The sequence below is a fragment of the Canis aureus genome, chromosome 4 (assembly GCF_053574225.1).
Source record: "Canis aureus isolate CA01 chromosome 4, VMU_Caureus_v.1.0, whole genome shotgun sequence".
Classification (NCBI taxonomy): Eukaryota; Metazoa; Chordata; class Mammalia; order Carnivora; family Canidae; genus Canis; species Canis aureus.
Window position 1 is genome coordinate 19,452,538 of NC_135614.1, and position 12,967 is coordinate 19,465,504.

At 35.6% G+C, this 12,967-nt stretch overlaps 1 protein-coding gene across 4 annotated transcripts in view; it reads right to left on the reverse strand.

The window, feature by feature from the left end:
• Positions 1 to 12,967, reverse strand: part of CTNNA3 (catenin alpha 3) — a 1,688,099-nt gene that overhangs the window by 326,973 nt on the left and 1,348,159 nt on the right. For all 4 annotated transcript variants that reach the window (XM_077894689.1, XM_077894690.1, XM_077894691.1 and 1 more), the window contains exon 13: positions 1,919 to 2,070. In XM_077894689.1, coding sequence (XP_077750815.1) covers positions 1,919 to 2,070 — 152 coding nt within the window. The remainder of the gene's footprint in view (positions 1 to 1,918; positions 2,071 to 12,967) is intronic.

Below are 12,967 nucleotides of genomic sequence, written 5' to 3' on the forward strand. Positions count from 1 at the left end.
TGCCCTACAGAAGACTGCTGGATATGAAAGATATATGGAAATAATGGAAAGATAATTTGATTTGCAATCAGTAAGCTATTTTGATAATAAGGAAATTTTTAGATACTAAAACATACAAATGGGAGAAATTACAAGACTTTTTCATCCCTAGATAGGTTTTTCAGGGAAAAAAAATCATTTCCTACCCTGGTTCACCTAAGCTATTTCACTGGTTTCATCTTCTCACATATTCACCTTGGAATATTGGAAATGCAAGTGTTTTACTTGGAAAGACTATTTCCTGAAATTCATATGTCTTCACTCAATGTTTCTCTCCCAGTTCTACCTATTTTCCCAGTTTTGGATTATTACTAATCCACTAGTCCACATGGATAAGGTTTAAAATCCTTTGTTAGAAGAAAATATTTGAAAAGGTACTTTGTAGCTCAGACATAGTACTGGTAAGTGCCACAGTATTCAATTACATATGAACAAATACTTCCTGGATGTTCATGAATAGATATGCGAGTTTCTCTCTTATATGTATTATTGGTTTGCTCTTGGGTTTTCCCATGCTCTGAAGTGATAGATCCTACATCTTGACACCTTTAGATTTTCTCTTAGAATTTCTTTCATAAGCATTCATCTGCCCTGTCAGTGTCTTCAACTTTTGTTGGCCCTTTTCCTTACAAGATCCCCAAATGACTCCATTTTTATGAATCTCCCCATGTAACCTAACTGTAACATTCAAGCCAGTCAGATACTATTGGTGCTCTGCCCATATATCCTCAGCATTTCCAGTTCCACCTTTATAGTTTCACTAATGCTTAAATCTGAAGGCTTTCAAATTAAACTCTATTCATACTTAACAAATTACACTCACCATTCCTACTGAATCTTCTTACTGCAAGCACCTGCCACTCTGCCTGAGGGTTGTTTTTTTTGGCCACAAGACTGAAGTAACCTCTGAGGAGGAATAGCCTTTAATCAAGGATGAATAGGTGGATAAACTGGGTTTTGCTCACCTCAGGTAAGGTAATTCTGAGGAGCATTCTATAGGATTGTCCAAAGTTCCCCAGCAGGATTGTGCCCTAGTTTCCAGTAGTGATGCATAATTACATTTTGCTGGTTTACTTCCCCTCCCTACCTCATTTTTTCAGTCTTACTTTCTCTTAAATAGACTAATGGTAACACAAATCTTTGGCTCAGGGTCTGCCTGATAAAAAATACCCCCATATATTTACATTAAGTGCATTTTTCAGAAAACCTCCACTGTTTTTTCAATCAATTTTTTTAAAGCACTCCACATTAACATTTAAGTAAAAACAAACAATCCTGATCTCTGTGTATGCAGTATATATGCCCACAATAAATGGCTCACTTTCACCCTTAAGAAGATGGCATATATTCTCCCAAATAGACAACTCCTAAACTGGGACAGTTCAAGTGTTTGTTGTTCCTGTCAGCTCCAAGTGAAATTTCTTACAGAATAGTCTGAATCTATAATTTGGTATGAGAGGGTTTGGCCCTAGAAACATCCTATTTTAGACATATTTTCCTACCAATTTCAATACAGTGATGAGAAAGATCCCTTCCTTTCCATTCAAGAAAAGAAAGCAAAATACTTTATGTATTTTTCTTTGGCTCCTGATCATGCTATGTGACACCTCAGTGAATTCTGAACACAAGGAATGCTATCATTTCTGCACACACAGCAGTTAAATGTGCTCATTTGCATCAGTTATAACCAAATACATAAGTGAAAGTGTTGTTTGTGACAGTAGATTTGACTTCAGGGATACATATGAATTTCTAAAGTTCTAATGGATTTCAGCATTGACATTATGAAATAGAAATAAAATATTTCTTGCAATCATTCCAAGCATTCCAGATGGCAAAGAGCATTGCAATAATTTAATAGAAAGCAAAGCAAACTTACTCGAATCATCATGACTGAACATCTGATATCATGAATTGTATCGTAGATCTTCTTTGAGATGTCCACAAATTGATCATCATCAAATATATCCAAAGAGTTTTTACTTAAGGCTTCCAAGGCAATATTCACTTGTGTTACAAACTCAGGAATTGCTGTTAAAATTAATATGATAGAGAAGATTATCCTATTTGCATTTTCAGATTTCTGGAGTTTCATAAAAAAATATGAGACACATTTTTAAATAAATATTTGGTTAATAGAATTTTAATTATTGTTTGATGTAAAGAAACAAAACATTTTGGCAAGATAATTTTGGATCTCTGAAAAGTAAAAAGAATCAAAGACAATAAAATACATTTTTATAGAAATGTTTAAAAGATTATCTTTCTGGGGGATCCCTGGGTGGCTCAGTGGTTTGGCGCCTGCCTTTGGCTCAGGGAGCGATCCTGGAGTGCCGGGATCGAGTCCCGCGTCGGGCTCCTGGTGTAGGGCCTGCTTCTCCGCCCTCCTGTGTCTCATGCCTCTCTCTTTCTCTCTCTACATCTATCATGAGTAAATAAATAAATCTTAAAAAAAAAGATTATCTTTCTCCTGTATGTCATTTTTGTTTCTACCAAGGCTAGAACCATATAATCATTTCTTATCCTATCCAATATAAGCCCCAAGAAATTACCAAAAGGAATTGATGTGTTAAAAACTGAAATTATAAACATAAACATATTTAAACAGAAAAAGCATTTGAGTTGCTAAATATAAGAAATTTAATCAAAGGTAGTAACTCTATCTTATAGAAATAATAAAAACACCATAAACTTTCTTTCACTAAAATGTTTCCCCTATCATCAAAGAGATTAGTGGGGGGTGGGGGACAGATGTTCCAAGTTGGTGGTATAGGAAGACCCTGAATTCATTTCCTTTCATGGACACGCCAAATTTATAGCTATATGTGGACTAATTCACAATGAAAAAGAACTAAAAACTAGCTAAACAGCTCTCTCCACAACAAGGAATAAAAGGACCACATCAAGACAGGTAGGAGAGGCAGAGATGCAGTCTCCCCAAAATCCTACCTGCACAATAGGAAGGAAATTTCATGGGTCCAGAGTTTCTCCCTAAGGAGTGAGGAGTTGAGCTCCATATCAGGCATCCTAACCTTTAGGATCTGCACCAGAGAGATGAGGCTCCCTAAACATCTAGCCTTAGAAACCAATGGGGCTTACACTCAGAGGACCCAAGGAACTGTAGAATCTCAGATACCACTTTCAAGGGGATAGTCCTGGACTCACTCATCCCAGGACCAGTGCAAAGGAAGCAGTTTGAGAGGTGCTGAAAGACAAGTGAAGGAGATTTATTTGCTAATCTTAAAATATCTACCAGAGGCAGAGGAACAAGTTGGGATGTTCTTTGAGGATGGAGGCACTGATAACCATATTTTTACCCTCTCTCTAACTTGCTAGCACAGGTGGGTATGGGAGGACACAGACTCATTAAAGCCAAGGATGTGCCCACCCAAGCATGCTTTTCTAGCATTTTTAAAGCTGCAGATGTACCCTGTCCCCAGCCCTTTACTCTTTACTGCCCTCACTAAAGCCATGGGCTTTGCACCCTTCTTTGGATTCACCAAAGCTAACAGATATCTCCAGAAAGGCGCTCATAGACTCATCTGAACTTCAATTTTTGCAACTGTCAACCAGGGGACACCTCCAGATCTTCTAGCCCGGGAGATAGATGGGTATACAATTGTGGTCCCAGAGGACTATATATGTTTATATACAATAAAAACTGATGCCTAAGAATTTTTCTTTCAGTCAGTTGAAACTAGGTGCTGACTGAGTTCATTCTCTTTGGTATACTGACAGGTCTTGGCACACCCTCAATAATTGGAACATATCAAGAATGAATAAGCCAAAACAACAACAAAATCAGGGTACTGAGACAATCAAAAAGGTTCAGGAGAACCAAGCTCAGGGCAACGTTGAGATGCTCACAAGCTACTTCTTCAAAACTGAAAGAAATCATTGTTTCATATAATACAAAGAAACAAACATAAAGGGTAAAGCAAAATGGGGAAAAGAGGAATATGCTCCAAACAAAAGAACAAAACAAAACCTCAGAGAAAGACCTTAATGAAACAGAGATAAGTAATCTATCTGTTAAAAAATTTAAAGTAATGGTCATAAAGATGCTCACCAAATTCATAAAGAAGAATGAATGAGCACGGTGAAAACTTCAACAAAGACATAGAAAATATAGGTGCCAAACAGGTCATGGCACTGAAGAATACAGTAACTGCACTGAAAGAATATATAAGAAGAACTCAGCAGTAGACCAGAGGAAGGATAAGAATGGATCAGTAATCTGTAAGATGGGACAGTGGAGGAACTCACTTCAGGAGTGTAGCAAAAAAAATAATAAATAAGTGAAGGTCGCTTAAGAGACCTATGGACATCAAGCAGAATAATATTTTCATTACGGGAGTTCCAGAAGGAAAAGAGAGACAGAAATAAATTTGAAGAAATAATCTTTCAAAACTTACCTATCTTGGGGAAGGAGAGAGATGTCCAGGTCCTGGAAGCACAAAGAGTTCCAAAGAAGATAAATCCAAAGGTATCAACACCAAGACACATTATAAGTAAAATGTCAGAAGTTAAAGATTAAGAAAAATATCTTAAAAGAAGTAAGAGAAAAACAGCTTGTTATATACAAGAGAATCCTCATATGACTATTAGATGATTTTTCAGCAGATATATTGCAGACCAGAAGAAAATAGTATGATATATTCAAAGTACTGAAAGGGAAATACTTCCAACCAAAAATATTCTACTCAGTAAGACTATCATTCAGAATTGATGGATAGATGAAGTTTTCTAGGCAGGAAAAAGCTAAAGGATCTTGTAAACATTAAACCAGCATTATAAAAAATGTTAAAGGGACTTCTTAAAGCTAGTATGAAAGTTAAAAGACAAAAGTAGTAAAATTAACTAAAATTACAGTAATTAGTTAAGGGATGTACAAATTTTTAAAAAATGTAAAATATGACATCAAAACCATAAAATGTGTTGATGGGAAAATAAAAATGGAGGGATTTAAAATACCTTCAACTTTAAGTTTCTGTCGATTTAAAACATGTGAACCTTATGGTAACCTTGGAGCTAAAACCTATATTAGATACATTAAAGATAAAGGAATGTAAACAAAACACAAAAGAAAGTCACCAAACCACAATGGAAGAAAGCAAGAGAAGAAAGGAATGGAGAGGAACTAAAAAAACATCCAGAAAATAACTAAACATGTGGCAATAAGTCATACCTATCAATAACTAAATGTTAGTGAAAAAAATTCTCTAATCAAAGAGTGGATAATGGATGAAAAAAACGATACATTTGTACGTTACCTCGAAGACACTAAATACAAATCTTTTTTTTTTTTTAATATTTTATTTATTTATTCATGAGAGAGAGAGAGAGAGAGAGAGGCAGAGACACAGGCAGAGGGAGAAGCAGGCTCCATGCACCGGGAGCCCGACGTGGGATTCGATCCCGGGTCTCCAGGATCGCGCCCTGGGCCAAAGGCAGGTGCCAAACCGCTGCGCCACCCAGGGATCCCACTAAATACAAATCTAAGGATAAACAGAGTAAAAGCAAAGGGATGGAAAAAAAAAGTATTCCATGAAAATTTTCATTCCAGGAAAGTGAAAACAGAAAGAAAGCTGGTGTAGCTATACTTGTATCTGACAAAACAGACTTCAAAACAAAGACCATAATAAAGGAAAAAAAAAAAAAAAAAAAAGAAGGATGTTACATAAAGACAAATAAGTCAATCCAACAAGAGGATAGAACATTTATAAATATTTATGCACCAACATAGGAATACCTAATATATAAAGCAAATATTAACAAATTTAAAGGAAGACTTTGACAGCAACACATGAACAGTAAGGACTTTAATGACCCCATTTACATCAGTGGATAAATCATCCAGACAAAAAAAAAAAAAATCAATAAAAAGAAAAAAAAGCTTTAAACAGGACATTAGACTAGATAGACCTAATAGGTGTATACAGAACATTCTATCCAATAGCAGGGATATACATTGTTCTTGCATGCACATGGCACATTCTTTAGGATAAATCACATGTTAGGCCACAAAACAAGTTTCAGTAAATTTAAGAAGAATGAAATCATATCAATCATCTTTTTTGCTACCATGATACGAAACTAGAAATCAATTTCAAGAGGAAAACAGGAAAAATCACAAATATGTGGATATTAAACAACACACTACAGAACGACCAATGAATCAATGAAGAAATCAAAGGGTAAATTAAAGAAAAATACATTGAGATTATGAAATCTAAATATAAAAATCCAAAATCTATGGGACACATGATATTAATAAAAATCATGATCATCTCCAGATACACAAAAAGCATTTGATAAAATTTAACATTTATTTATCATAAAACCCTCCTAAAGTGGGTATAGACAGAACATACATCCCTATAATAAAAGTCATACTGAAAAACTCACAGCAAACATCACTAGACCACTCTCTTACACCATACACAAAGTTTACTCAAAGTGGATTAAAGACTTGAATGTAAGACCTGAAACCATAAAACTCCTAAAGAAAACATAGGCAGAACAGAAGTGATTAGAATTTCCTAAGATGGAGGAGGAGTAGGAGGAGTCTAGGCTCATCTCTCATGAACACAGCTAGATAACTCACACCATCCTAAATAACCCAGAAATTGACCTGAAGACTGACAGAACAAATTTCACAACTAAAGGGAGAGTAGAGGCCAGATGGGAAAAGGAAGGAAGTACGGAGATGTAGTTTAGGGGAGAAACAGATTGTTGCAGCTGCTGCAGAGGAAAGGGAGTCCTGAACATGAAGAAAGGTGAAGGAGAGAGGAAAGCATGGGGAATACACAATGGCTTTTCCATTGGCTTGGAATATGAGAGGGGCTGAATTTCTTGAGTTCTTACAACCAGCAGGGCTTAGGCCTGGAGTTAGTGGGCTTGGCTGAGATTGAGCCCCAAGTGCTGCCTGCTCCTGGAAAGAAGGCAAGCAAACAACCCTGGTGGCAGACAGAGTGGAAACTGGTCTGAAGAACACCTGAAGCACACAGTGGGGAGGTTTTGCACTCAGTTTCCAGGGGAGGCGGCATTCACAGAGATGCCTCTTTGGGAACAGTACTATTTCCCTCCCTACCCCTCAGCATAAACACAGAACCACCAGCAGGAGGCAACACCCCACCAGCACTGACTACCTAAACTACTTAGACCAAGACTCACCCCCCTGTGCTCTGGTGGGACTGCCCTTTTCAGTCAAGCTTGCCTCAGTCCCAGTGTGGTGGGATCCTCTCTCAGAAGACCAGCAAAACTCCCTGCCCACACCATGTCTCCTAACCAGAGAATTCTGCAGAGTCTCAGTTCTCATGGAGTTGGTGTCAGTTCTCATTTCACAAGCAGACCAGAGCATACCTCATTAAAACTCACCACATTTAGGCCACAGACCAAACACTGCCCACAGTAGACAATGAGAGCCTCTGCAGACTGGCCCAAAGGATACAGCAACCAAAATAAAACAGCAGAGCTCACACAGCACACAGAGAGACACACTCCCTGAAAGTCCAGGCCTAAGCACTACATGATTTCTTCTTCGTAAGGCTGTTACATTTAGGAGCAGGAGACATAACTGGCTTTTCTAACATGTAAAAAAAAGGCAGAGACTTAGACAAAATGCCAAGATGGAGCTAATTATCCCAAATGAGAGAACAAGATAAGGCCAGAAATCTAAGTGAAACAGATATAAGTAACATCCCTGATGGAGAATTGAAAGCAACAATCATAAGGATACTAACTGGGCTTGAGAAAAGAATAGAAGACGTTAATGACTCTTACGACAGAGAGTAAAAAAAAAAAAAAAAAAGAATAAATCCCAGAGAAGAAGAATGCAATAAACAAGAAATGGGCTTGATGCAATGAACAGCAGGCTGGAGAAAGCAGAGAAATGAATTAGTGACATAGAAAACAAAATAATAAAAAAATAAAAAATAAAAAAAAATAAAAAAAGAAAACAAAATAATGGAAAATAATGAATCTGAACAAAAAAGGGAAAGAAGAATTATGCAATACAAGAACAGACTTAGGAAACTCAGTGACTCCAGCAAGTGTAATAACATTCATATGGCAGGAGTCCCACAAGAAGAGAAAGTAAAGGAGACAGGTTTATTTGACAAAATTTTAGCTGAAATCTTCCCTAATCTGAGAAAGGAAACAGACATCCAAATCCAGTATGTACACAGAACTCCCATCAAAATCAACAAAAGCAGACTAACACCAAGACATATTGTGATTAATTTTGCAAAATACAATGATAAAGAAAAAAATCTTAAAAGCAGCAAGACAAAAGAAGTCCTTAAGTTACAGGGAAAGACCCATAAAGCTAGCTGGAGATTTCTCAACAGAAGCTTGGCAAGCTGGAGGGGAGTAACGTGATATATTCATAGGGCTAAATGGGGAAAATCTGCAGCCAAGAATATTCTATCCAGCAAGGCAATCATTCGAATGGAAGGAGAGATCAAGAGTTTCCCAGACAAACAAAAACTGAAGAAGTTCATGACCATTAAACCAGCCCTGCAAGAAATATTAAAGAGGTCCCTTGAGTGCAAAGAGATCAGAAGTGACAGCGACAAGAAAGGGATAGAGAAAATTTCCAGAAATAATGACAAAACAGGAGTAAAATGAGATAAATACACATCTATCAATAATTACTTTCTATGGAAATAAATAAAATTCTCCAATTAAAAGACATAAGGTGTCAGAATGGATAAAATAAATAAATAAATAATGGGCAGCCTGGGTGGCTCAGCGGTTTAGTGCCATCTTCAGCCCAGGGCGTGATCCTGGAGACCCGGAATGGAGTCCCACGTTGGGCTCCCTGCATGGAGTCTGCTTCTCCCTCTGCCTCTCTCTCTCTCTCTCTGTGTGTGTGTGTGTGTGTCTGTCTCTCATGAATAAATAAATAAAATCTTAAAAAAAAAAAAGAGTCAGCAAATAGCCTTTCCTTTGCTGTCCTGCCTGTCACTCCCTTGTGATGTATTCAATAAACTTCTATCTCCTTAAACAAAAACAAAACAAGAATCATCTATATACTACCTATAAAACCGAAAGACACTTGCAGATTGAAAGTGAGGGGGTAGAGACACATTTATCATGCAAATTGATGCATGATTGCATGATAATGTCAATTGATGTCAAAGAGTAGCAATACTTATATCGGACAAACTTTACTTTTTTGTTCTTGTATTGTTTTTATACTGCTTGGTATCATGGGAAGCACTGGCTTCATGGAATAATGTCGCATATGTTCCCTCTAATATACTATTTGTAAGATTTTGATAAAGATGGTCATTAACCACTTTTTTTTTTAATATTTGTAGAATTCACCAATGAAATCATGTGGTCTTGGCTTCTTTGTACTGGGAGTTTTTTGATTCCTAATTCAACTTTTATCCTTCCTACTGGTCTAAGAAGTTTTCCTATTTCTTGGATTCAGGATTCAATAATGTGCATTTTTAGAAATTGTCTGGTTTTTTTTTTCTAAGTTATCTGATTTGTTAGTATGTAATTGTTTCTAGTCATCTGTTATCACACTCAGTATTTCTATGGTTATCTGTTGTATCATTTTCTCTTCCATTTCTTATCTTGGTTTTAGAGTCCTCACTCTCTTTTTTTAGTTAATGTAGTTAAAGTATTGCTAATTTTATTTTTTAGAAAAACTGGCCATTACTCTTAATGTTGTATTATTCTTTATTCTGGTCTCTATTTTATTTGTTTCTGACTTTTCTTTATTATTTCCTTCCTCTACTAAATTTCGGCTAAGTTTCTTCTTTTTCTAGTCCTTGTGGTATAATGTTGTTTATTTGAACTTTTTTTCTTAAGCTTTTTAGCATAAATTTCACTCTAATACCCACTTTTGCAGCATCCCATAGGCTTTGGAATATTGTGTTTTCTTTTTATTTTGTTCTAAGAAATATTTTCATTTGACATTTGATTTCCCACTTGGCCCAGTGCTTGTGCAGTAGTATGTTCTCTAATATTTATATATTAAATATTTACCACAAAAAAAGAAAACATAGGCAGTTAGCTCCTTGATAGTGATTTTGGCATTGGATTTTTGCATCTGACTCCAAAAGCAAAGCCAACAAAAGAAATAATAAACAAGTAGGACTGCATAAAACTACAAAGCACAGCAAAGGAAATTAACAAAATGAAAAGGCAATCTACTAAATTAGAGAACATACTTGCAAATAATATATCTGATAAGGAGTTAGTATCCAAAACATACAAAAAACTCATGCAATTCAACACCAAAGAAACAATCTTATTATAAGTGGACAGAGAGTATTTGCTCAAAGAAAATGAGAACACTAATTTGTAAAGACATATGCAGCCCTCTGTTCATTGCAGTATTATTTACAATAGCCAAGATATGAGAGCGACTTAATTGTCCACTGATAGATGATAGATAAAGAAAATGTGATGTATATATACAATGGAATATTACACAGACATAAAAAAGAATGAAACTTTGTCATTTCCAACAACAGAAATGGGCCTGGAGAGTATTATGCTAAGTGAAATAAATCAGAGAAAGACAAATACTTTATGATTTCACTTACATATGGAATCTATAAAAACATAACACATGAACAAACACAGCACAACAAAACTCATATACAGAGAACAGATTATTGGTTATCAGAGGGGAAGGGGTTTGATGGGTGGGTGAAAAGGGTGAAGGTCAATTGTGGGATGATGAATGTTAACTAGACTTTTAAGTATATACAAATATTAAATTATTATTTTGTACACCTGAAACTAACATATACCAATTTTACCTCAGTAATTAAAAAACAATACAAAACAGTACACTGGCATAGACCAATGGAATGGAACAGAGAACCAGAAATAAACCTATGCATCTCCAGGAAGCTGATCTTTGACAAAGCTGCCAAGGACACACAATGAGGCATGAATATTCTCTTTAATAAATGGTGTTAGGATAACTGAAAGCCCAAAAGCAAAAAGATGGAATTAGACCCTTATTTCACACCATATACAAACAATCAACATGAATTAAAGACATATAAGACTTGAAACTATAAAATTACTAGAAGAAAACAAGGAAACAACTCCTTGACATTGGTCTTAGCAATGGTTTTTTGGATATGACACTAAAACACAGGTAATAAAAGTGAAAACAGACAAATGATATTGCATTAAACTAAAAAACTACACAGAAAGGAAATGATAAATAAGGTGAAAAAAACCTGTGGAATGGGAGACAATATTTACAAACTATAATCTGATAAAGGGTTAATATCCAAAATATATAAAAAATGTATACAACTCCATTGTAAGTAAACAAAACCAATAAAAAAAATAAACAGAAAAAAATGAACAGAAGAGCTGAATAACATTTTCCAGGAAAAACAGATAGCCAATAGGTATATGAAAAGGTGTTCAAGATCATTAAATATCAAGAAAATGTAAATCATATGCCTCATACTTATTAGTATGGTTAATATCAAAAAGAGAGACGATAACAAGTGTTGGTGAGTATAAAGAGAAAAGGAAACTCTTTTGCATTGCTAGAGAAAAGCCAATTGATATATCCATTATGGAAAATAGTATGGATATAAATACAGCATGATCACACTCATACGTACAATTTAAATTGAACTCATAGGAGTAAAGAATATTATGGTGGTTGCCAATGGCTGAGATGTAGAGGAAATGAGGAGATGTTGCCCAAAGGGTACAAGTTTATGCAGGATGAGTAAATTCTGAAGTTCCAGTGTACAGTATAATAACTATAGCTAATACTACTACATTGTATAGTAGTCGAAATTTGCTGAGAGTAGATCTTATCTGTTCTCACTATCATAAAGAAAAGGAAAAGGTAACCATGTGAAGTTATGAACACTTTATTCATCTTGATTATGGTAATCTTTTCACTATGTATATATATCAAAACATCATGTCATACATCTTAAATACATTTTTTTGTAAATGATCTCTCTAACCTGGAAAAAATGTGAAAAGCACAAAAATATTTAAAAATAGACTATCTTACATGCAAAATGTTTCTAAAATAACAACATTGTATGAGTCTAAGGATGCATCTATCAATCAGGTCAACTCATAGATTGCCTTTTTTTTTTAAGATTTCAAAATACTCTCAAATATTTCTCTAAGTTTACTTTTAAATTAATGATAGTAACACTTATTAACTCTTCAGTAGATTTAAGGCACTTTTAAAAATGTCAATTGTGATTTAAATCATAAAACAACTCTCTTACTAACCTGAAGTTAAATCTTAGTCAAATGGTGATAACAATGGGACACCTGGGTGGCTCAGCAGTTGAGCATCTGCCTTCAGCTCATGGTGTGATCCTGGAGTCCCAGGATCGAGTCCCGCATCGGGCTCCCTGCAAGGAGCCTACTTCTCACTCTGCCTGTGTCTCTGCCTCTCTTTCTCTCTCTCTCTGTGTGTCTCTCATGAATGAATAAATAAATCTATTTTTTTTAAATGGTGATAACAAAGAAAAGTCAGAAATTCTGCCCTGGATAAATCTACTAGTATATAGCAAGGCAGAGATTTGAATTCATACTTCCAGTAGGTAGCATCTACACTCTTAACTACCACGCTATATTATATTGAGGAAGCCTCTGCCCCATGTGACTACTGTTCCGAGAGTGAAGATGTAGAATATTTCTATCATCATGGAAACTTCTTTTGGATAATAATATTCTTTTTTATTTTAAAGATTTACTTTTTTAGAGAGAGAGAGAGCAAGGGGAGAGTGGCAGAGAGAGTGGGACAGAAACTTAAGAAGACTCCACATGGGCTTGATCTCATGACCCTGAGATACTCCCTGAATTGAAACCAAGAATGGGTAACTTAACCAACTGCACCACCCAGGTGCCCCTGGATAATAATATTCTATAGTGAGATTCCATCATACCACTGTCTCAT